The following is a 23,034-nucleotide window of genomic DNA, read 5'->3' as shown; positions in this document are numbered from 1 at the left end:
TTTGCAGGATTATTTTTCAAATGAGTTATTATGGACAAGTGCTGTCCATCAGTGGAGCAGATAGGGCCTTGCTGTGAGGAGACACCCTCGTACTGTGAAGCATTTAGGCTAGACTGGGATCTACAAGGAGTTTCCATACCGGTGAAGGAAAGCTATTTCTATAGTTCCTGCAGCTTCTCAGATTGAGACAACAAGCTAGATCATTGTGGAGAGCTGCATCAGAGTGTTTACCACAGCTGGCTTTCACCTAATCAGTGCTCATAGTTCTGCCAAATAGGTTAACCATGCCACATGATTAGGCTGGTCCTGGTAACTAGTCTATGAGAAGCATAGGAGGGCAGAGCTGAGCCAAGATATTTCACCACCTATGGCCATGGATAATATGGCATCTTCATTCTGTGTGCAGAAGCTGGCTCCTCTGTCAGTTTGATCTTACTTCAACACTGAAAATGGAAGAGTGCTTTCCCAACACACTGAAGGCATTAGGCTTGTTTAGGTAGTTCAGGACAGATCATGAAGGAACAGACGGAGTGCAAAAGGAAAATCCAGAAAACTTTCACATTGCTCCTCAGCATCTGCTGCTTCAGATATTGCACCTTATTGTGCTCAGTGGCTTGGCCAGACCTTCAGGAGAGAAAACTATTTGAATCTTGGAAATATGTATGTGAACATTCTGCAACGTAATAAGAAAGTTTTTGTTGTTTTTATTTAACTGTATTTTTGCTGTTCTTTCAGCTTGAGGCAGAAGCTGTTTTCCGTGCCATCACCATAGCGGGTCGGATTAACTGTCCACTCTATATCACGAAGGTCATGAGTAAGAGTGCAGCTGAGGTTATTTCACTGGCCAGAAAAAAAGGTATGGAAATGTGTAATTGTGAAAACAGGATCTGAACGGACACCAAGCCTCTGAATATATTAGGCTGGCTGTAAAATATTGAATCTGTGTTCTTTGGGGAACAGAGTGATCTAGCTCTGTTATTGACTGCTTCAGTTGCCATTCCAAAGGAGAGGCTGTTTCTTTATCAGCACAGACCGAATAATCTTTATTGGCTGTTTCATCTAGCCAATGTTAAATGTATATCAAACTCAACTAAGATACTACAGAGGACAAATTCCACTCTGATACCTTCAGTGAAGCAGAGAAGTATGTTTTACAAAAGCACATACATGGTTTCCTCACAAGTGAAATGACTTTGTTGAATTACAGTACTCTATTTGATGGAAGTTTTTGTTACTGTTGTTAATTGCCATCAACTTGGCTTTCACATCTGGTGGCCCTATTAATGAGACCTCCAAGACAGCTCACCAAGATACCTGCTCAGGTCTTGCAGAGCTCACCTTTAATGGGAGACGAGACCATATGAAAATTCTGAGTATGATGGGCGATAGTTCAGTCTGAGAACCAAACCACCACTTGATGTTGCAGCTGTTAGGTGATTGATATAAATGTCTGAAGTTGTCTTTCTTGTAGGAATTGACATGGTAGGGAAGAAGTGGGATCAGGAGGGCTAAAAGGGAAAGCTCAGACTTTGCCATATGCATCGACTTGACTCTCTGTTTGGACCTTCAGCTATGAGAATTTTGGGATAGCCAGGTTTTTTTATTTTTATACAAGCCCCTCTCTGTAGGCTTCTTTCATTTTTTCATTATCTCATATTATCTTGATTTAGCCTGTATAGCATTATTTCATGGGTGCAGCAGGTTGGAACATATAGTGCAACTTCACTGTAGAATGAATGCAGTTTGACACAAGTTTAACTGCCATGGGGTAATGCTATAGAATTGTGAGGGTGATAATTTAGCCATGTTTTTAGCCTTCTCTACCAAAGAGTGGTGGTGCCTCACCAAATTACAACTTCCATGATTCCATGGCATTGAGTCATGTCTGTTAAAGTGGTGTCAACTGTATTCTAGTTTGCAGATGCACCCATAGTCTGATTGGTGGAGGATGTTGTGGAGTGAAAAAAGGGGTTACCTCAATCCCTATAGAAGCCTTCTTTCCTCCCTGTTTCATTTTGAGCAGTGCTGCTTTATCTTATTCATATAGACCAACTATTTCAGATCAGCCTACCAAAAATTCTTTATAACTCTATCAGATGTAATAATAATAATAATATACTTTATTTATATTCTGCTCGATCTCCCTGAGGTGACTCAGGGCTGATTACAGAACACATATATGGCAAACATTCAATGCCATTATACAATTAACAAGGACAGACAATACATAAACAGAGGTAAAGGCTTTTCCCATCTTTTCCATTTCTGGCATCTGGAGGCTTAGCTCGACTCTAGCCACACAGAGGGGAGGGTGCTGTCACTCCATCTTCCATGCCGAGGAGCTTTGTCATTCTTAAACATCCTCCTGATCAAAATCACTGGCATGTCCTTATGAGCACCTTTTATTACCTCCCCACTTTAAAGCGGTACTCATTTATCTACTCACATTTCTGATTTTGATCTGCTAGGTGGGCAGGGAGCTGGTGCTGACAGCAGGTGCTCACCCCAACCTGGGCTTGAATTGCCAACCTTTTGATCAGCAGGATTTTCTGCAGCTTAGCAGTTTAGCCCGCTGTGCTAAGCCCGGCCCCTTGTTAAATATCACAGAATTTCAATGTCCATAAGTTTCATCAAACTTGAATTTTGGTCCATACTGAATTACTGATAGTCAGTCTGCTAAAGACATAAAAGTCTGAAAGAAAGAATGAACTTAAATGCCTTCACTGAAAGTGAATAGGCTACATATGAAGTTGCATGCAGTGGGGCACAGACTTCTTAATGTTCTGCCATATCAGAGAAAGTGAAAGGGCTTCAGACTGGAAGTGCATTGGTGGGAAACCCTTTCCTTCTGCAGCTGTTTATGTGTTACTGCAGCTTATGTCAAAATCCTGTGGCTTGTTTTTAAGGTTATTTGCATGCATTAGAGCTTTGAAACCTTACATTTTTGGACTACATCTCTTACAACTCAATCAGCCAGTATCTGAGCCTTCCGACTTAGGCCTTGAATCTGTATTGTCACATGTGTGACGTGTTGTCCTCAGTTAGAATCTATTAAAGTGGACTGCAGCCCACCGTTACTTAGTTTGTTAGTCTCCATAAGTGTTTTGGTTTTTGCTATGACAAACTAATATGGTACCCTTCTGGAAGTTCTATTTGAAAAACAGAGCAACTACTCTTTTCATTGTCGGTTAACTTGTAATACTTATGTGGCTTTATGTGAATAGCTGTTAAATCATTATGCTTAAGAAAGAAAAAGAAAGATAGATATAATCAGCTGTTACGTTTCTTTCTTCTCAGGTGCTCTTGTTTTGGGAGAACCAATCGCTGCCAGTGTTGGAACAGATGGGACACATTACTGGAGCAAAAATTGGGCAAAGGCTGCAGCGTTTGTGACCTCACCACCACTGAGTTTGGATCCTACAACACCTGACCATTTGACCTCCCTTTTAGCATGGTATTCTTTGTACTAATTCATGTTATATAAACAAAAAGAAGCAAGATGTAGTAATCATTGTTGTGTGCCTTCAAATTGTTTCCAAGTTATTGTGGCCTTAACATGAATGTGTGTTTCCATGGCTTAATGGGGATTTGAACACTACTCTCCATAGTTGTAGTCCAAGGCTCAAACCACTACACCACATAGGCTCTGATGATCCAGTAGTAGTAAGCAGGAATCTTTGTATTCTTTGATAATAGTCTGTTTTTCTTATTATAAAAGGAATGCTGCAAATCATGTCTGAAATCTTGCATCAGAAGTTGTATCCGTGAAAATGGGGGTCTGATTTTTGTACCTACATGTATTGCCCCCACTGAAAACCTGCTTTTGAAGCCAGATAGCCCTCCCTCCAAGAATGATTCATGATGCTCTGGGCAATAGGGAGCTGACCCTCTCCTGGCAGTGAGACAGCATAGCAAACTTTGGTGATTAGACTCACAGGGGTTCTTGACATAGTTTGTTGTCAAATGCTTCACTAGGAGGGCAGGGCATGGCACAGCCCCACTTTTGTGGAGATCCATCTCAGAGGGCTGTTTGGCTTTAAAAGTAGGTTTGGGAGCACTCTAAAGTAATTGCAATGCTGCAACAATCATAAATGTGAATTCCAGTGATTACACTTTTAAAAAAATTCTGTCTTATAACATCACAAATATTGAACAGGTTGTGAAACAGTGAGCTTTTTGCTTTTGCTTTTTGGTGTATTTCTTTGCCAAGTACTTTGCATTTTTATATCGCCATTTGTTCAGTTTTTTTCTTTTTTATATAAATATGGACATTTTAGCTTTGTTTTCAGTTTTTGGTTTTTTCTCTCTCCCTTTTCGATCCTTTTTAAATCTCAGTTTTCCCACTTTCTATACAATCAAATGTTCTCACTCTTTCGATGTTAATTTACTCTATCTTATAAGGTAAAACTTCAATAAAAATATATATTAAAAAACAAACAAACAAACAAACAAATATTGAACAGGTTGCCAGAAATTCTTTACTTTATGGCCAGATTAAACATAATGCAGTTTATTGCGTTGTTGTCAGTGATATGGTAAATCCAGCATGTCTTTTATTCTAGTAGCTATCCAAGGTGCTGAACTCTGTCTCCAAAAGCAGCCTGGCACATTGGATAGCCCCCTTAGTATTAGTATTAAAGCCTGGCTTGGAATCATCTTTACATTGACAGAGAAACCACCAGCTCCTGTAGTCCTGATGGGTTCTTAAAAAAAACCCCTTTAGAATAGTAACATATGCTGTAGATCAGTGGTTCTCAACCTATGGGTCCCCAGGTGTTTTGGCCTACAACTCCCAGAAATTCCAGCCAGTTTACCAGCTGCTAGGATTTCTGGGAGTTGAAGGCCAAAACATCTGGGGACCCACAGGTTGAGAACCACTGCTGTAGAAGGATAGGAGGGAGGTGTTCCCTCCTATGCTTTTTCTACTTAAAATCACAACCGTTTCTCACCTATGGTACTAAATGCAGGGGGCGTCTGGAATTTTCCCTCCTTGATGGGGAATTCAGCTTTTAAGAGGGAGAATTTGGAAGAATGATGAAAATCCCGGTCATTCAAACCGGAAGGCTGCCATGGATGCTATGCAATGAAAAAATAATCCAGGGTTCCTTGCTTTCTGTTTAATGTACAAATTTTCCCTTTGTCAGATTAAGTCATAGAATCAAATTTTAAAATAGCAATATGTGTAGGCACTTATTGTTTTGGTTTTATTATGCTTTCATTCAAATCAAATCAAGCCTCAGAGAGTAGCGGGTAATAATAATAATAATAATAATAATAATAAATAATAAATAATAAATAATATGAAATAAAATCACTTGTAAATATTTCAAGAAACAATAATTTGGGAGTAGCTTGATGTGAATATGGAAGCAGAATTGAGAAAGCCCAGAGTATGTGTTTTTGAGCAAATGCTGTAAAGTATCATGTCTCCTCCATCATCTTAAAATTATTTATTTAAATATTTCATGTGTTCATTCTTTCAGTGGTGACTTGCAGGCGACTGGGAGTGCCCATTGTACCTATAGCACAGCCCAGAAGGCTGTTGGAAAGGACAATTTCACTCTGATTCCAGAGGGAGTTAATGGGATTGAAGAAAGAATGACTGTTGTCTGGGACAGGTGTATAGTAAGTAAAAAGCAAAAGCAAAACAAGCAATACCGTTTCATCACTGTAGCCAGATAAGGAAGACCAGAGCCACTGGAGCCATTAAAATCAATATTCATAGCTCTTATTTTCAGTTTCAAATTATTCTATAGGTTGAAACTAGTTAACAGTGGTATAATAGAATAGTGTGAAAGAGCCTCAGGTAGAATGGCGATTTTAGAAATGGCCCCAGCGGATTAGTGGCAGTGGCTTTAAAATGATATTGAAGGTTTATAACTGTGATAAAGACCTGTTTTGGAATTGAATATCATGGTGTTTCCAGTTTTTCTTGTCTGTTACTCTTTGAGATTTTTGCAAAAAAAAATTGCAATCATTCCTGTGGGATGTGGAAGGAGTGTGAAGAACCCTGAAGCCAGCAGCCAACCCATTTGGTGAGCTACTCAGGAAGTTAATTGTCATTGCTCTGCCCTAAGGAAACCTGCTATTTGTCGTTCAGTCATATAGAATTTGAGATACCTCACCAAATCTTATGATTTGCAAGATTCCTTAAAGATAGAGATATAATAGGAAACTGCAAATCCAGTGTTTCCACCCATTGCCTACAAATCCTTGTCTCTCTCATATGTACATATTATTACATGTTCATTTTTATACTACTCATGGAAAATTTGTTGCAGTCTACAGGTAAAATGGATGAAAACCAGTTTGTTGCTGTTACCAGTACCAATGCAGCCAAAATCTTTAATCTGTACCCACGAAAAGGCAGGATTGCTGTGGGTTCTGATGCTGATATTGTCATTTGGGATCCAGAAAAGGATAAGACAATCTCAGCAAAGAGTCATAAATCGGTAAGGGCTCTTTGTTGTTCTTGAGAGTGCTTTGAGATGATATTGTTGTTAATGGTGCAAACTGCTGAAATGTCTTCACCTATGGCAACATAACAACTGTGTATATGCTCCTTGCTGGAGGTGTCAGTTGTGCTCCAGATATGGATGTCATGCTGCTGCCAGGGATACACTGAGTCTCTTCTACTGGAGGTCTGTAGTCTCATCCCACAGTGGCAGGATTACCTAAATTCCATGCTCCCGTTTGGATCATAGCCAATTGAAACCCTGCACAGAGCTGGGTTTTAAAGGCTTCTCAATTATCTTACATGGTTAGGTATTTTAAAATGATAAACATTAGAAATAGTCATTGTTTGATTTTGGATTTTATGAATGCAGTCATTCGAAAATGCCTTAAAATATGGGTAAACTACAACTCCCATCATAATATGTCATTGTCCACAAACTGCACCACCCTGACATCCCACATCAATCTTCCTCAGACTCCACCAGCACTTAGTCATGGTGGGTATATGTGCCAAGTTTGGTCCAGATCCATTGCCAAAGGGTTCACAGTGCACTTTGCCTATGGTGAATAATAACTTCCATTGTTCTCTGTCATTCTCCGCAAACCCAGCCTGTACCTAAAGTTGGTCATGATGGGTATGTGTGCCAAGTTTAGTCCAGGTCCATCATCAGCGGGGTTCACAGTGCACTTTGCATATGGGTAAACTACAACTCTTATCATCCTCTGTCATTGCCCCACAAACCCAGAAAATTCTTAAAGTTGCTCATGATGGGTATGTGTGCCAAGTTTGGTCCAAATCTATCATTGGTGGATTCACAGTACACTTTGCATATGGGTGAGGCATGACTCTCTGTCACCCCCCCCCCCAAAAAAAAATCCATGTCATTATTCAAAGTTGGTCATGTTGGGTATGTATGCCAAGTTTAGTCCAGATCCATTGTAGGTGGGGGTTCACTGTGTTCTTTGATTGTGGGTGAACTACAGTTCTCAACACGGGTCAGTTTGGGTCAGTTCTGCCCAAATCCCACTAGTATTTTCTGTTGGCCATGGTGATTCAGTGTGTCAAGTTTGTTTGGCGGGAGTGACAAGATTATTGTCCATTTCTACCGGCACATTCTGTTCTGGATTTTATGAATTAGTCTCCTGTTTTAATATTGTATGTTTTTTGTATGCTTTTTGCCGATTTTAACGATTGTTTTATTGCTATTGATGTTTTACTGGTATAATTGTTTTATAGTCGTGTTACTGATATTGATTGTTTTATCGGGCTAGGCCCCATGTAAGCCGCCCCAAGTCCCTTCGGGGAGATGGGGCGGGGTATAAAAATAAAGTTATTATATTATTATTATTATTATTATTATTATTATTATCCAGATGTGCGAGCCATAATGGAAATTGCATACAAACATCACTACATACATAAATACAAACATTTCACTTTTTTGTATACTAGTTTAGGTATCCAGTGATGCCCAGGTTAGATATTTTGCAATGCTATTCATAAGAAAGAGTCATTGCTTGGGTTTGTTTTGTTTTGTATGAATACTCCAATTAGAAAATGCATAAAGATGTGGGCGAACTACTACTCTCAACATTGAGTCATTCCCCCCCCCCCCCCACAATACTCCGCCAGTTATGTTGGGTATGGGTGCCAAGTTTAGTCCAAATCCATAATCAGTTTGGTTCACAGTGCTCTTTGGATGTGGATAAACTATAACAAAATCCAGGGTCAATCCCTCCCTCAACCCCCTTCAGTATTATTTGTTGGCCAGCGGGATGTCATCTGTGTGCCAACTTTGATCAACATTCGTCTTCGGAGTCACAGTGCTCTCTGGAAGTGGGAGCCATCTTGAAAAATACATAGATACATAAACAATGGCAAACATATTTACACTTTAATTATATATATGTATATATATAAGAAATATAGACATGTATGGTAAAAAGGTAAAGGTTTTCCCCTTACGTTAAGTCCAGTCGTGACCGACTCTGGGGGTTGGTGCTCATCTCCATTTCTAAGCCGAAGAGCCGGCATTGTCCGTAGACACCTCCAAGGTCATGTGGCCAACATGACTGCATGGAGCGCCGTTACCTTCTCGCCGGAGCGGTACCTATTGATCTACTCACATTTGCATGTTTTCAAACTGCTAGGTAGGCAGGAGCTGGGGCTAACAGTGGGTGCTCATTCCACTCCCAAGATTTGAACCTGGCACCTTTTGGTCCGCAAGTTCAGCAGCTCAGCGCTTTAACGCACTGTGCCACCAGGGACCCCAGACATGTATATAGATATAAAAATTGAATAGATTTTATATGTTAATTACATATTTCTATTTGTAATTTATAAATGTTGTAATGAATATTTTGTAAATAAAGGTACATTTCGCTACAATTTCCCATTTTCCCAGTGTTTGACAACTTTTGAGACAGCCTGTATAAAAAATAACTACTGAATATTAACTTGAATTGAATCCAAAATTTCCTGGATTGACTCACTTTTTAAGTTTAAGTAACATGCTTAATATTTTCTAATTGAAGATAGAATTAATGAAATAATATGTCTGCAAATTGGAATAAGCCACATGTTTTTGTTATCGCGCAGGCTGTTGAATACAATATTTTTGAAGGCATGGAATGTCATGGGGCTCCCCTCATAGTCATTAGCCAAGGAAAGATTGTGTTTGAGGATGGAAATCTCCATGTAAGTAAAGGAATGGGACGATTTATTCCCCGGAAACCTTTCCCTGAATACCTTTATCAGCGGATCAAAATTAGGAATAAGGTAAGTTTGTATGTATCTTCAAAATCAAAGATACTTACCTTGTCAGTACAGTAGTATTTATTATAGTTGCTTTAATAACAAAATAACAATGGCTTCAATAACAATATATATATTTTTTTATTTATTACGGTTGATGACTAGCACCATAAAATGAACAAACGTTGGAATAGGTACATATACATTTAGGTGTTAAGAAACATCGTCAAAAGCAAAATTAAAACCCAGTATTGAATATGTTCGTTAAAACGGTATTAAACATTTATATGCAAAGATGACAATGGTAAAGACTGAAATAAATATTAAAAACCTTCTAAGACTGTGACGGCATTTTGCAATTACAATTTAAAAACCTACAAAATATAAATATTAAGATAGAATTAAATATTACAAAGTAAAAATTGTTAAAAACAATTCCTATTCCCCTGCTCATTCTTAGAAGCTTTCTGCTTTAAAAGCCTTCCTGAATTAAAAAACAAACAAACGTTTTAGCCTATCACCAGAAGGACAACAGTGCAGGTTGCAGTCTGGCCTCCCTGGGAAGAAGGGAGTTCCAGAGACCAGGGACAGCCACCAAGAAGACCCTCCCTTGCATCCTCACCAATTGTGCTTGTGATGGTAGTGGGACTGAGAGAAGGGCCTCCCTTTAAGGATCTCAGAGTCCAGACAGATACATAGATGGAGATACAATCTGCCAAATAGCTTGGACCTGACTCACATAGGGCTTTATAACCAGCCTTTTGAATTGTGTCCACACAAAAAAGGCAACAAATGGAACTGTTGCAACAAGGACATCAAGTGAAGTCTGTAGCTCTTTGGACCATCTGAAGTTTCTGAATACTTTTCAAAGGCAGCCCCTAGTAGAGCACAAGACAGTAATCCAAATGGGATGTTACTAAGATGTGTATCATCATAGCCAGATCCAGTGTCTCAAAGAACAGGCACAGTCGACGCACACATTTTATATATGTGAAGGCATTCCTGAATACCCAAACTGCAAACCTATGACCTCAGGGGATGTGTAACCCCATCTAAAACAGGCTGAATCCCTATTCCCTGATCTGCCTTCCAATTGATCATAAGCGCCTCTGTCTTAAGTCTCAGTTTGCTTCCCCTCATCCAGTCCATTACTATATGACCAAACAGGTTCCTTGATTTAGGGTGGGAAGGACTAACAGAGTTGGGTGTCATTCAGGTATAGATGATGATACACCCCAAAACTCCAGATAACCAGTCCCAGTAGTTTTGTGTATCTGTTCAACAGAGCCTGCAGGATTCCAAAGACCAATGGCCAGGGCTTCAGATCTAGAGGCAACTAAGAACATATCCAGTCCACTTTCCACAAACAGAGCCTCTTTATCTACAGAAGACAGATTCTGGATCCAATTTTCTGAGTGTAGGAATGCGGTGGTAAAATGTCAAGCTGCTGTAAATATGTTTTTCCTTCATGATATTTAGGTAACAGAATTACAAGGTGTTTGCAGAGGAATGTATGATGGACCAGTGTATGAAGTCCCTGCAACACCAAAATATGCAACTCCTGCACCTTCAACTAAGTCATCTCCTGCCAAAAACCAGCCTCCACCAATCAGGAATCTACACCAGTCTAATTTTAGTTTATCAGGTAAAGCAGCATACATTGTCAGGAAAAAGTTTTTAAAAGTGTTCCTTGCTACAAAGAATAGAATTGTGCTAAGTCAGCTCTTAGGAGTTTGCTATATAATAGACTGCTACACTATAGATTAACTATTTTGGACAGGGAAGTTTCCAACATGAAGATCCTGCTGTACGACAGCTTTGTGATGTAATATGCATGGCTCTGGGTATTTGGAGCGAGTGCTGTATAACTCTACTGCATTTCACATCCATGAAAGTGAGGAATGGGACGAAGGAACGTCTTACAGCTCCTTTCTATGAAAGTGATATAAAACTAACATTTTTAGAAAGTCAGGCTACTCTGGGTTACAGGGCTGTAGCCAGAAAAAAATTTCGGGAGGGGTTTTGAAAATTTCGGGGGGGGGGGGGGGGTTGAACCCCTAGCACATACCCCTCCCCGCTACAAACCTGTCAATATCTGCTTGAGATAGTGCCTGGAGGGACTCTTAATGTTTTGCATCTCATAGACTTAGCATGGGGATTTGGTTAACCAGTTAAAATTCATGAGTAAACGAGATTTTTTTTATAACTTGAAAAATTTCAGGGGGGGGGGTTTGAACCCCTAACCTCCCCCCCCCCCCCTCGCTACAGGCCTGCTGGGTTAGTATCTCAGGTAACTACATTGAAGCCCCTAAGCAGTTTGGGAGCTGCACAAGCAAGCCATGATGAAACTGGTTTGCAGCCACTCATCCGCAAATCAAACTTTGCTCCCCTAACTTACCTTAGTAGTGTCCACCAGCTAAAATATGGAGGCCAACACTTCTTGGCACCTGAAATGATGATATCCAGTGTGCTACTGAAAAGGGGCAAGGGGGAGAACAGAAATCCCTTCCCTCTCGATTTCCGATCTCCTTGGCAGGCTAGATAGTGTCTGCCTTCATTTTGGTACCTAGTGGCGCCCTAAGGTAAGTTAGAGGGAGTCCCAGGGAAAGCAGGAAGTGACCCAGTTGATTAGACAGTTCCAAAGTTGCTAAATAAGCTGTAGATTTGGGAAAGCTCCAGGTTATCCCACAACTTCATGTAATGTGGGTCAACTTTAAACCGCATTAACTTTGTGTGTCATGTAATGACTACAGAGTTGGTCTGGCTCCCCTATGAGTTAGATGGTATGTCATATTAGAAATAACTGCACCCAGTTTCTGGGCACATAAATGGCAGTCATTACCTTATTGAAAAGGAAAAATGTCATATCCACTTGGCAAATGTGAATCTCCATGAACATGTGGAGAACACCTTTTGAAAGCCACTAGTCAAGAAAGACATTACCTTGTTAGAAGTCAACCCTTTGAACAAGTGATATTCATAAGCATTAATATAATAGCACACAGGTAACTCATCTGCTAAACTGAAGAACCATGTCTTTGAACTGCCAAGGACAAAGACATGCCATTACAAAAATATATTTGGTTAGCAGAGGATGGCTGTTTATTTGAAGTTGAAATTGTAGTTGCAGTTGCCCAAAAGATATACACTCCTTTGAAACCTTAGTTTAAAATATGCACACAAGAGATTAAAAAAACAGTCTTCTTTGAAAAATAACATTATCTTGTTTACTCACAAACATCTTGTATTAACTTACCACACAGGCACATTTCTTATTAAAGTTCAGTTATAGATAGGATGTAGTTTCTGTGTTGAGTACACAGGGTATAATTCTTAATCAATAGTCTATAGTCTTTAGGTATAGTTATACTCACTGAAGTTCATAAATCATACTTCTGTACTGAAGTCCAAACAGCAACATGCATCCTCCTCCACTGAGATCTAACGCAAATATGCATCCACCTCCACTGTGGTGCTAAGCAGACAGGATACAAAATGGAGTCCCGAGTCTGAACATACTCAGTATAATCACGTCTATAACCCCTCCCACACCAAAGAGATAGTCAAATTGGCAAATCAACATGCACATAGACTACAGGTTATAAAATATATAAATTAACAAATAAATAGTGAAAGGCTTGGGAGGTTGCTATTTCCAACTGGTCAAGATCAGACTTTATTTTTCAATTGAAACGTATTTTCAAAAATAATAGAAAGATGCACAAGCTTAGCTTTTTTAAATACTGCTGCCTCTGACTATTAGCAAAATTAAAGTCTAGTGCTTCACTTTGGCTTCTTGTTGTGCAGGTGCTCAGGTAGATGACAACAACCCTCGGCGTACTGGACATCGCATTGTTGCACCTCCGGGTGGCCGTTCCAATATCACCAGCCTTGGATGAGCTGAAATGGACGCCTAGAAGCCAAGAATGAAGGGTCACAGGAAGAAACTTAGTTCCCTTTTATGTCTGTGTTGTTGGCCTCACTGTTTTCTTTGGTCCTAAGAAATGGGGAAATTACTTCTTTCCTTTTAAAAAAAAGGTTTTGCATAGAAAGAGGCCATCATGGTGTAGTGTGTTTGCTTGGATTAATTGCCCCACAATTGTGCTTTCATATCTGTGTCACCTTAAAGCATGGTGCTTCCATTGTCCTGTTAGTAACTGTTTTTAGCTATGTCTCGTGGTTCCTAATGGTTCCTTTCACCCTCTCCTCCCAACCCCTTAACTGTGCTAGACTAGTGGATGCATGTTACTAATGCAAGTTGCAGTTTGTGAGAGAGTCTACTTTAGACTAATTGCCAACAATAAACTAGGCATGATGCCAAGATATAAAATTTCACTAAAAAGAAACCATGGACTTTTTAAAAAATATGATAGGTCAGACTGTTTTCTGTTGATGTAATTCTTAAATTTATTATGGACTCAAAAAGCATTGTTAAATGCTTCACCAGAAGAAGGCCTAGTGTCTGTGATACACTTTAGTACATTCCAAGTTTGTGTATTTATTTGTTTTTAGGAAGAATCATAATTTTAAAAACTGAGTGGTTTTTCACATTTGGGCAGTAGTGTTCACTTTTGCATGAAATTTTTGGTACTTCTGAACAATTTTAATTGTTGGATTTTTACATTTTTGTACAAAGTTTTTTTTTCTCCTTTAAAAATCACGTTTTACTTATAATGTATCAAATTGTGGTTCTTTTTTATGATTTCGAGGCGTGTGAAATAAAAGAAAATGAAATAAGTATTTTCCTTCTTTTCTTCACAATCAAGATTGTTATTTGATGTCTTTCATTTACACATTGCTGAAAGGTGTAGGTTCTTTAAGAAAGGTAAAAATACAGTGAGGCTTAAATAAATAATGTATTAACAAGCTAACTGAGACAACAACAATAACAATTTATTGATTAGCCAGTTAGCCTTATCAAGAACAGACAGTACAAATACAACATACATCTAGGTAAAGGTAAACATACATCTAGTTCACTTAAAATAAAATACAGATATACAGGTATTTGCCAACTTGGTGCCAATGTATCTTAGCCATAGATCTATGCTTCAACTATCCTTGTCTCCCATACACTAACTGAGAGCTATGTAGATAATTGTCAGAAAATGTAGGAAGGAATTCCTTCAGCCAAGTAGGATCACATGAAGATGAAAACCTGAGGACACACCTAGTTACAGTTCTGCCGGCCCGTTTATATTGGATAAGTGAGACTGTACAGTACATTATTGAATTACATTAATGTTTAACACTCTTGTGTCAATGTATTAGTATAGACCAGTGGTTCTCGACCTGTGGGTCCCCAGATGTTTTGTCCTTCAACTCCAAGAAATCCTATCAGCTCATAAAACTGCCTGGGATTTCTGTGAGTTGTAGACCCACAGGTTGAGAATTACTGGTATAGACATATGCGTCCTCATTTAATGCCAGGATAAATCCATATAAAATATGAGGGTCTCAAGTGAAAGAGGAAGAAGATTGATGATATCAATCACATACAAACAGTGAAGGTAAATATAGCTCAGATTGTGTGAAATCTGGAAAAAAAATCCTGAATTCTGAAATATTTTTTTCAGAACCAAACCAACAGTCTACTAACAAGAATGGGAGGGATTAAATAAGGAACTGGGGGAATGGCTTGTGGTCGTATATATCTCTCTGCTGATGCAGAGAGCATGGGAAATAAGCAAGATAAACTTGAACTCCTGACACAACGCAAATATGATATAATAGACACCACTGACTCCTAGTCAAATGAACCTCATGACTGTAATGAAGTAATAGAAAGGTATAATCTATTTTAGACAAACAGACCAAACAAGAAAGGAAGGGGAGTAGTCTTATATGTCAAGGATGTTTGTACATGTGAAGAGATCATAGAATCAGTGTTGAAAGAGACCTCAATCATGAGGGAAAACAATCAAAACACTCCTGGGAGATGGCCATCCAGCCTAATCTGAGACAATGCTACTCTTAGCATTGCAAAAGGTGTGGTGTCACATGGTTCTGTCCTGGAACGCGCTATTCAAGATCTTTATCACAGACCTGAATGATGTGGGCAGGGGTAGCTAATATTCCAGAGGACAGGATCAGGAGCCAAAATGGTCTTAACAGATTAAAGAACTGGGCCAAAACAAATTTCAACAGGGAAACATATAAGGTACTGCACTTAGGCAGGAAAAATGCAACGCAGCTAGAGGAAGTGGGCTGATACCAAGCTTGGGAGTTGATGACATGTTAAAAGGGGACTAATACTCTTCAGTAAACCACAAGTTGAAAGTAAGCAAACTGTGTGAGGCATAGCAAAAAAAAAGTCAGTGTAATTCTAGACTGCATTAAGAATAATAACTTTATTCTTATATCTCACCACCATCTCCCCGAAGGGACTCGAGGTGGCTTACAAGTGGAACCAAGCCCAACAAAAACAGAGTTAACCAACTAAAAACACATTTAAAAACATAATACACATATAACAATCTAATTAAACGATTAAAACAGTAAAGTATAACAACATCATTAAAACGAATCAAAGCAAACCTCAATAACCAGAACCAGGAATATGGTAGGAAGATCAAAAATTTGAGAGGTCTGGGCATGGACTTGTGCAAAAAGTGGATTATAGGGCCAGGGATGGAGGTACAGTGCTGAGTTCAATCTAACAGTCAATTAGGGCTGGGCATTCATGGACAGGAGCCTAACTATTATCAAATGCTTCTTAGCAGGGGGTTGGACTGGATGGCCCATGAGGTCTCTTCCAACTCTACTATTCTATGAAATGCACATTGAAACATCCATGTTTTGAGGTCCCTGCGAAAGGCTGACAGAGTGGCTGCTAGTCTAATCTCCTGGGGAGGGAGTTCCAGAGCCAGAACATAATATTTAGATCAAGGGAAATAATACCCTATTCTGCTTGTACCTCATCTGTAATACTGTGTCCTGTATTGGGCACCATGATTCAAGGAGGATATTGACAAGTTAAAATATGTTTAGAGGTGGTCAAGGGAGATAAGTATGGAGACGGCAGCAGGGAAGATCATGAAAAGAAACAGCCCGTCTTTTGCTTGCCTGGCCTGCAAAAGTTTTCACAGACAGGGGAAAACAGATAGTCACAGCCCCAGAGCATCTTGGAAACCTTGATCTGACTGCATGGTCCCACCATAGAGTATCTAATATGGTCCATTGTGAGAGGATTAGTTAGGTTGGATACACATGTTCAGGGACTAGGTAGCTTTCCAAAAGTGATTTGATTAACACGCTCATAGGGAGAAAGGAGACAAAACCCACTTGGCTTCATTGAAATGCTGAAACATAGGGAGACAATTTACTGGCATTGTGAGATTGTCTGGAAAAGCAATTCAAAATTATAATTATTTAGTTTTTTATTTGGAGTGATTCATTTCTCGATAACAAAACGGCAAATTATTTGTCACACTACAACAGACCTATTCTGGGAATGGGAGTGCAAATGTGAGATGAAGAAATAAGACTACAAATGTGCGACAAGACTTTTAAATCCCTATTCAAAATGGTGCAGAGCAGCAGTGGCGGCAGTGAGTGAAAGGGAGGCAGGCGAGGGTGGCTGAGGGAAACTGAGACACGGAAGGAATTGTGGCAGAGAGTGGCATGTTGCTGCTGATTGCACTGTTACAAAATTTGTAAAAAATTGTGTTCCTGCTTTGAAAGTGTTATTTCCTTTTTAATTGTTCAGTACTAGTTCAGTACGTCCCGAGTCCCCGTTGGGGAGATGGTGGCGGGGTATAAATAAAGTTTTATTATTATTATTACTTACTTTGAAAGCACTTGTTATACTCCAGAAAATTCATTTTTGTGACTGTCAGACTATGTTGAATTGGTTGAGATTCTCGGAAATATTCCCTGAATAACTAGCAAAATATCCCGCAAAAACAAAATCTTTGCAGTTTAATAAACTTTTTTCTATGTTTTTTATGATATTATTAGGAAATGACATTTATAACCCAGGAACAAAAATCGTGTAACACTGTGTCATTGAGTCAAAACAGAGGCACACATTGCACACAGCACTGACAGCCATTACTATTCTTCCGAGGCCTCTTCTTCCCAGGGAGCTGTGCCTCTCTGACCCTACACTGCCCTATATCCCAGGATCTGATCCCAGATTATCTAACAATGGAGAGATTGTTTGTATTTGTGTCTACAGGCATTTTGTCTCAAGACCCCTTGAGTCCCGTTTGGGAGATGGTGGCAGGGTACGAGACTAAAGTTATTATTATTAATTTCAAAGCTCCCTGCTTGGGCAGTGATGGCACGATCGTCAGCATAGATGAAACTCTCTGTCCCTTCTGGCAGTGGTTAGTCATTTTTGTAAAGGTTGAACAAAGATGGAGCAAACACACTCCACTTCTGATTTCACCATCTGCTTCTCTGGCCCACTCTTTTTTTCTCATTTTTTTTTTTTTACAATAATATTTATTAAAACATTTGTTATACATAATTTGTTATACAGCAGATCCATAATATTCAATGCAATTCTACATTTTTGCATTCACTGTTTTTTTCACCCATATATATATATATATATATATATATATATATATATATATGTGTGTGTGTGTGTGTGTGTGTGTGTATGTATATGATACGTATGTATTCCCATAAGGCTGTGCTCCCCTCCTCCCCGAGCCATTTCTTTTATACAGTATCTGTCCAAAATTTCATTTCCTCTTGTGGAGGTAATTTTCCATACTTCTTTTAAAATCCTTTCAATAAATTTCCTCCATACATCATTGAAATCATTTTGTTTCCATATCCCTCTTTTAATTTTTATGTCAGCCTATCGTTTATTGCCAATTTCCATACGTCTTTATACCACTCTTCTAGTTGTATATTTATTTCCCTCTTCCAGTTCTATGCTATCAGCATTCTCACTATTGTTAATAAGTTTGATATTGCGTCTTTGTCTTCTTTTTTCAACTATTTATTGTTGTATAAAGATAATAAAGCTATACTAGGGCTTCTTTCTATCTTGATATTTATTATATCCGCTCTCTCTTTACGTTCCCCCAAAATTCACTTACATATTTACATTGCCACCACATGTGTATATGTGTGCCCACTTCTTGGCATCCTGACCAATAATTGGTCCACTCATGGTATCAGTATTAAGTTCCGGCCCAGCTTACTTGTCCGAACGTGTCTCCCGCTATGACCTACCACGTAATTTAAGATCTTCAGGGGAGGCCTTGCTCTCGGTCCCGCCAGCCTCACAGGTGCGGGGATGAGAGACAGGGCCTTCTCAGTGGTGGCTGTGGAACTCCCTCGATAGTGACAGGCTCCATCCCTTTTGAGTTTTAGAAAGAAAGTGAAGACCTGGCTATGCGAGCATGTGTTCAAAGAATAGGTTTTGTTGGCTTCGACTCGGTCTGGACTAAGGTTTACGTACAAGGTTCTGTGGATGAATGGCTCACATATTTTGTATTGTTTTAAATCTGTATTTAACTGCTTATGTTTTTATTCTTTTGTATTATTGTGTATTGGCATTGAATTCTGCCAGTTTTGTAAGCCGCCCTGAGTGCCTTCGGGTGAGAAGAGCGGGATAGAAATAATGGAAATAAATAAATACATAAGTTCTGTAACTAAATCAATTATGACTCTGATTTATACAATACATATACAGGTAATATGTAAAAGATTATTATTAGTATTGATACCATGGGCAAAATACGTATCAACATCCATTATTCAATCAAGAAAAACATCCATAATAAACATTAAACATTGCTCTTTCTAGGTAAGGTAAAGGTTTCCCCTGATGTTAAGTCCAGTCGTGTCCGACTCTGTGGGTTGGTGCTCATCTCCATTTCTAAGCTGAAGAGCTGGAGTTGTCCGTAGACATCTCCAGGTCATGTGGCCGGCATGACTGCATGGAGCGCCGTTACCTTCCCGCCGGAGCGGGATCTACTATTGATCTACTCACATTGGCATATTTTCTAACTGCTAGGTTGGCAGAAGCTGGAGCTAATAGCGGGCGCTCACTCCGCTCCCGGGATTTGAACCTGCGACCTTTTGGTCTGCAAGTTCAGCAGTTCAGTGCTTTAACACACTTCGCCATCGGGGCTTCATATAATATGTATAAGATTATTATTAGTATTGATACCATGGGCAAAATACGTATCAACATCAATTATTCAATCAAGAAAAACATCCATAATAAACATTAAACATTGCTCTTTCTACTCACATTGGCATGTTTTCGAACTGCTAGGTTGGCAGGAGCTGGGGCTAACAGCGGGCGCTCATTCCGCTCCTGGGATTTGAACCTGGGACCGTTTGGTCCGCAAGTTCAGCAGCTCAGCACTTTAACACACTGTGCCACCAGGGGCCCCTTGCTCTTCTATATAGATGGATAACCACTCATGGTATCAGCCATGGATGGAGGTTCAGGATTATAGCCTGCCACTTTTGAACTCTCACTTGCTGAGGTATTCATGAAACTTGTAACATGCAACCAAACAAAATTGGGTGGAGACAGTTCTTGCAGTTTTGGGGGGACTCTAATTCTTGATTCTCATAAACTTGGCATGGAGATTTGGTTAACCAGTTCAAATTCAGAGCAAAACAAGTTTTTGTTTTGATCTGAAAATTTTCAGGGGTGGTTTGAAGCCCTAATAGGAGCCCCTGTGGGGAAGTGTGTTAAAGAACTGAGCTGCTGAACTTGCAGCCTGCAGAAGAGAAGGCTGAGAGGAGACATGATCATGGTCATGTATAAATATGAGGGGAAGTCATAGGGAGGAAGGAGCAAGCTTGTTTTCTACTGCCCTGGAGACTAGGATGCGGAACAATGGCTTCAAACTACAGGAAAGGAGATTCCACCTGAACATCAGAAAGAACTTTCTCACTGTGAGGGCTGTTCGGCAGTGGAACTCTCTGCCCCGGACTGTGGTGGAGGCTCCTTCTTTGAAGGCTTTTAAGCAGAGGCTGAATGTCCATCTGTCGGGGGGGGCCTTGAATGAGATTTTCCTGCTTCTTGCAGGGGGTTGGACTGGATGGCCCGTGAGGTCTCTTCCAACTTTACGATTCTATGATTCTATTCTATAAGGTCCCGGGAGCAGAGGGAGCGCCCGCTATTAGCTCCAGCTTCTGCCAGCCTAGCAGTTTGAAAACATGCCAATGTGAGTAGATCAATAGGTACCGCTCCGGCGGGAAGGTAACGGCGCTCCATGCAGTCATGCCAGCCACATGACCTTGGAGGTGTCTACGGACAACGCCGGCTCTTCGGCTTAGAAATGGAGATGAGCAGGGCCTGAAAAAAAATTCGGGAGGGGTTCTGAAAATTTCGGGGGAGGCGATTGAATCCCTGACCCACCCGCCCGCCGGGTTCAGACCTGTCAATATCTGCTTGAGATAGTGCCTGGAGGGACTCTTAATTTTTTGCGTCTCATAGACTTATCATGGGGATTTGGTTAACCAGTTAAAATTCATGAGTAAACCAGGGGTTTTTTTAACTTGAAAAATTTCGGGGGGGGGGATTGAACCCCTAAACCCTCCCCCGTGGCTACAGGCCTGGAGATGAGCACCAACCCCCAGAGTCAGACATGACTGAACTTAACGTCAGGTGAAACCTTTACCTTTACCTTGAAGCCCTAAGTTGCCCCGCGTCCAAGGCACGCCGCTGACGCCCCGCCCCTCCAAAGCTCTCACAGGGCGGGCTGAGGCAGTGTTTTCCTTTTGGCGCTGGCCCCCACATGGCCAGGGAACAGGCGCGGATTTGCACTGACCACATCAAGCGAGGCGACCAACGGGCTTGAAGCTGTTGAGCAGCAAAGAGTGCTGCTGGGCCTGGTTCACGGGGAGAGGCAGGTCAGGCCTGCGAGGAGGCTGCAAGGCCCCTTCTTCCTTCCCCCGCCTTCTCCTCTCTTCTGGAACCTTCTCGCTGACTGACTAGGAGGAGGTCCGTCTGCCGGCGGCGGCGCTGTGGAGAGCGAGGGAGGGAGGGACTTCCGGCGCCCAGTGGCGGAAACGGGCTCGCTTCGTCGACTGCGGAGGGGCCGCGCGCCAGACAGGCAGGCAGGCAAGAGGGCAGGCTCCGTTGTGAGGCGTGGGTGGCCAGGCCTCGCCTCTGGACCCTCTGCCTCGAGAAAGAAAGGAAAGACGGAGAGAGGGAGACCTGAAGGGATTGCGTGGCCGCCATCATGACCGCCGAGGAAGGCAAGGCCGAGGAGATGAGCGCCGCGCCGGAGGGAGAGGCGGGCACCGACATCACCCCCAAGAGCGACGGGGGCGTCCTCAAGGTAAGGAAGGCCCGAAGATGCCTCGTGAAAGAGTGAAGGCGTTCCACGCGCCCTCGCTCAGCAGATCACAAACACCCGCCTTATAAACGACTCATAGCTGAGAAGGGGGCGGGACTGCAGGAGGCGAGAGAAATCTCTCTTTAGGAAGGTAAATCCACTCCTGGGAGAGTTATCATCATGGGGGAAAATTATCGCCACAGAAGCTTCCTCACCAATCATTGTTTCCACAACAAGCCATTTTTTTCAAAATCCAGTTATCACAGGGACGGAAAATGCGGTGAAATCTGGGTTGCTGTGAGTTTTCCGGGCTGTATGGCTATGTTCAGAAGCATTCTCTCCCAACGTTTCGCCCACATCAACGGCAGGCTTGACTAAATGTACACATTATCTGACATGGGAAAGGCCCTTGTTGTTAGTCCCTTTGCAAATTGACCAAGATTTAATAATAGTAATAATAATAACTTTATTTTTATACCCCGCCTCTATCTCCCCAAAGGGGACTCAGGGCGGCTTACACGGGGCCAAGCCCGAATAAAAAGAATAGCAATATAAAACACAACAATAGATAAAAATATGCACAATTATAAAAATTTAAACATTAGCCAATAAAAACAAATGACAAGAACGAATAAAAACATGGATTAAACATGGATTTAACCCTTATTACAGTAGAGTTTCACTTATCTAACATTCGTTTATCCAATGTTCTGGATTATCCAACGCAGTCTGCCTTTTAGTAGTCAGTGTTTTTGTAGTCAGTGGTTTCAATACATCGTGATATTTCTGTGCTAAATTCATAAATACAGTAATTACTACATATCATTACTGCGTTTTGAACTACCTTTTCTGTAAAATTTGTTGTATAATATGATGTTTTGGTGCTTAATTTGTAAAATTATAACCTAATTTGATGTTTAATAGGCTTTTCTTTAATCCCTCCTTATTATCCAACATATTCGCTTATCTAACATTCTGCCGCTTGTTTATTTATTTATTTACAGTATTTATATTCTGCCCTTCGCACCCCGAAGGGGACTCAGGGCGGATCACATTACACATATAAGGCAAACATTCAATGCTTTTTAACATAGAACAAAGACAAGACAAACATAGGCTCCGAGCAGGCCTCGAATTCATGACCTCCTGGTCAGAGTGATTTGTTGAAGCTGGCTGCAGCTGGCTTCTCAACAGCCTGCGCCACAGTTTGTGTTGGATAAGTGAGACTCTACTGTATATCATTCCGGCCTGGTGTCCTTGGCAAAACTATAAGTTCCCTGGGTTGTTGTGTGTTTTCCAGGCTGTATGGCCATGTTCCAGAAGTATTCTCTCCTGGAATTTTGTGAGGTAGGCAACATCTGAGGATGCCTGCCATAGATGTGGGCGAAATGTCAGGAGAGTATACTTCTGGAACATGGCCATACAGCCTGGAAAACACACAACAGCCCAGTGATCCCGGCCATGAAAGCCTTCAGCAACACATATAAGTTCCCTGGTTATAAACTATCTTTTATTAGCGGGGGGAGAGGGGTCACAGTTGATATCAGCATCCTCAGA

The 23,034-nt window shown here is 40.8% G+C and overlaps 2 protein-coding genes across 3 annotated transcripts in view; both read left to right on the top strand.

Moving 5' to 3' along the window:
- crmp1 (collapsin response mediator protein 1) overlaps positions 1-13,949 on the top strand; it is a 49,203-nt gene extending 35,254 nt beyond the window's left edge. For both annotated transcript variants that reach the window (XM_003221376.4, XM_003221375.4), the window contains exons 8-14: positions 736-856; positions 3,298-3,454; positions 5,484-5,625; positions 6,282-6,452; positions 9,056-9,235; positions 10,691-10,856; positions 13,019-13,949. In XM_003221376.4, the coding sequence (XP_003221424.1) occupies positions 736-856; positions 3,298-3,454; positions 5,484-5,625; positions 6,282-6,452; positions 9,056-9,235; positions 10,691-10,856; positions 13,019-13,110 (1,029 nt within the window). In that variant the 3' untranslated portion in view covers positions 13,111-13,949. The remainder of the gene's footprint in view (positions 1-735; positions 857-3,297; positions 3,455-5,483; positions 5,626-6,281; positions 6,453-9,055; positions 9,236-10,690; positions 10,857-13,018) is intronic.
- Positions 13,950-21,188: 7,239 nt separating this feature from the next.
- The window catches only part of fkbp4 (FKBP prolyl isomerase 4), a 47,871-nt gene continuing 46,025 nt past the window's right edge, over positions 21,189-23,034 (top strand). The window contains exon 1 of the mRNA XM_062982029.1: positions 21,189-21,480. Within this exon, the coding sequence (XP_062838099.1) occupies positions 21,382-21,480 (99 nt within the window). The 5' untranslated portion in view covers positions 21,189-21,381. The remainder of the gene's footprint in view (positions 21,481-23,034) is intronic.

Source organism: Anolis carolinensis, chromosome 5 (assembly GCF_035594765.1).
Source record: "Anolis carolinensis isolate JA03-04 chromosome 5, rAnoCar3.1.pri, whole genome shotgun sequence".
In the NCBI taxonomy this organism is placed as follows: domain Eukaryota; kingdom Metazoa; phylum Chordata; class Lepidosauria; order Squamata; family Dactyloidae; genus Anolis; species Anolis carolinensis.
Note: the sequence above shows the minus strand (reverse complement) of the source record. Positions and strands in the feature narration are given on the sequence as shown.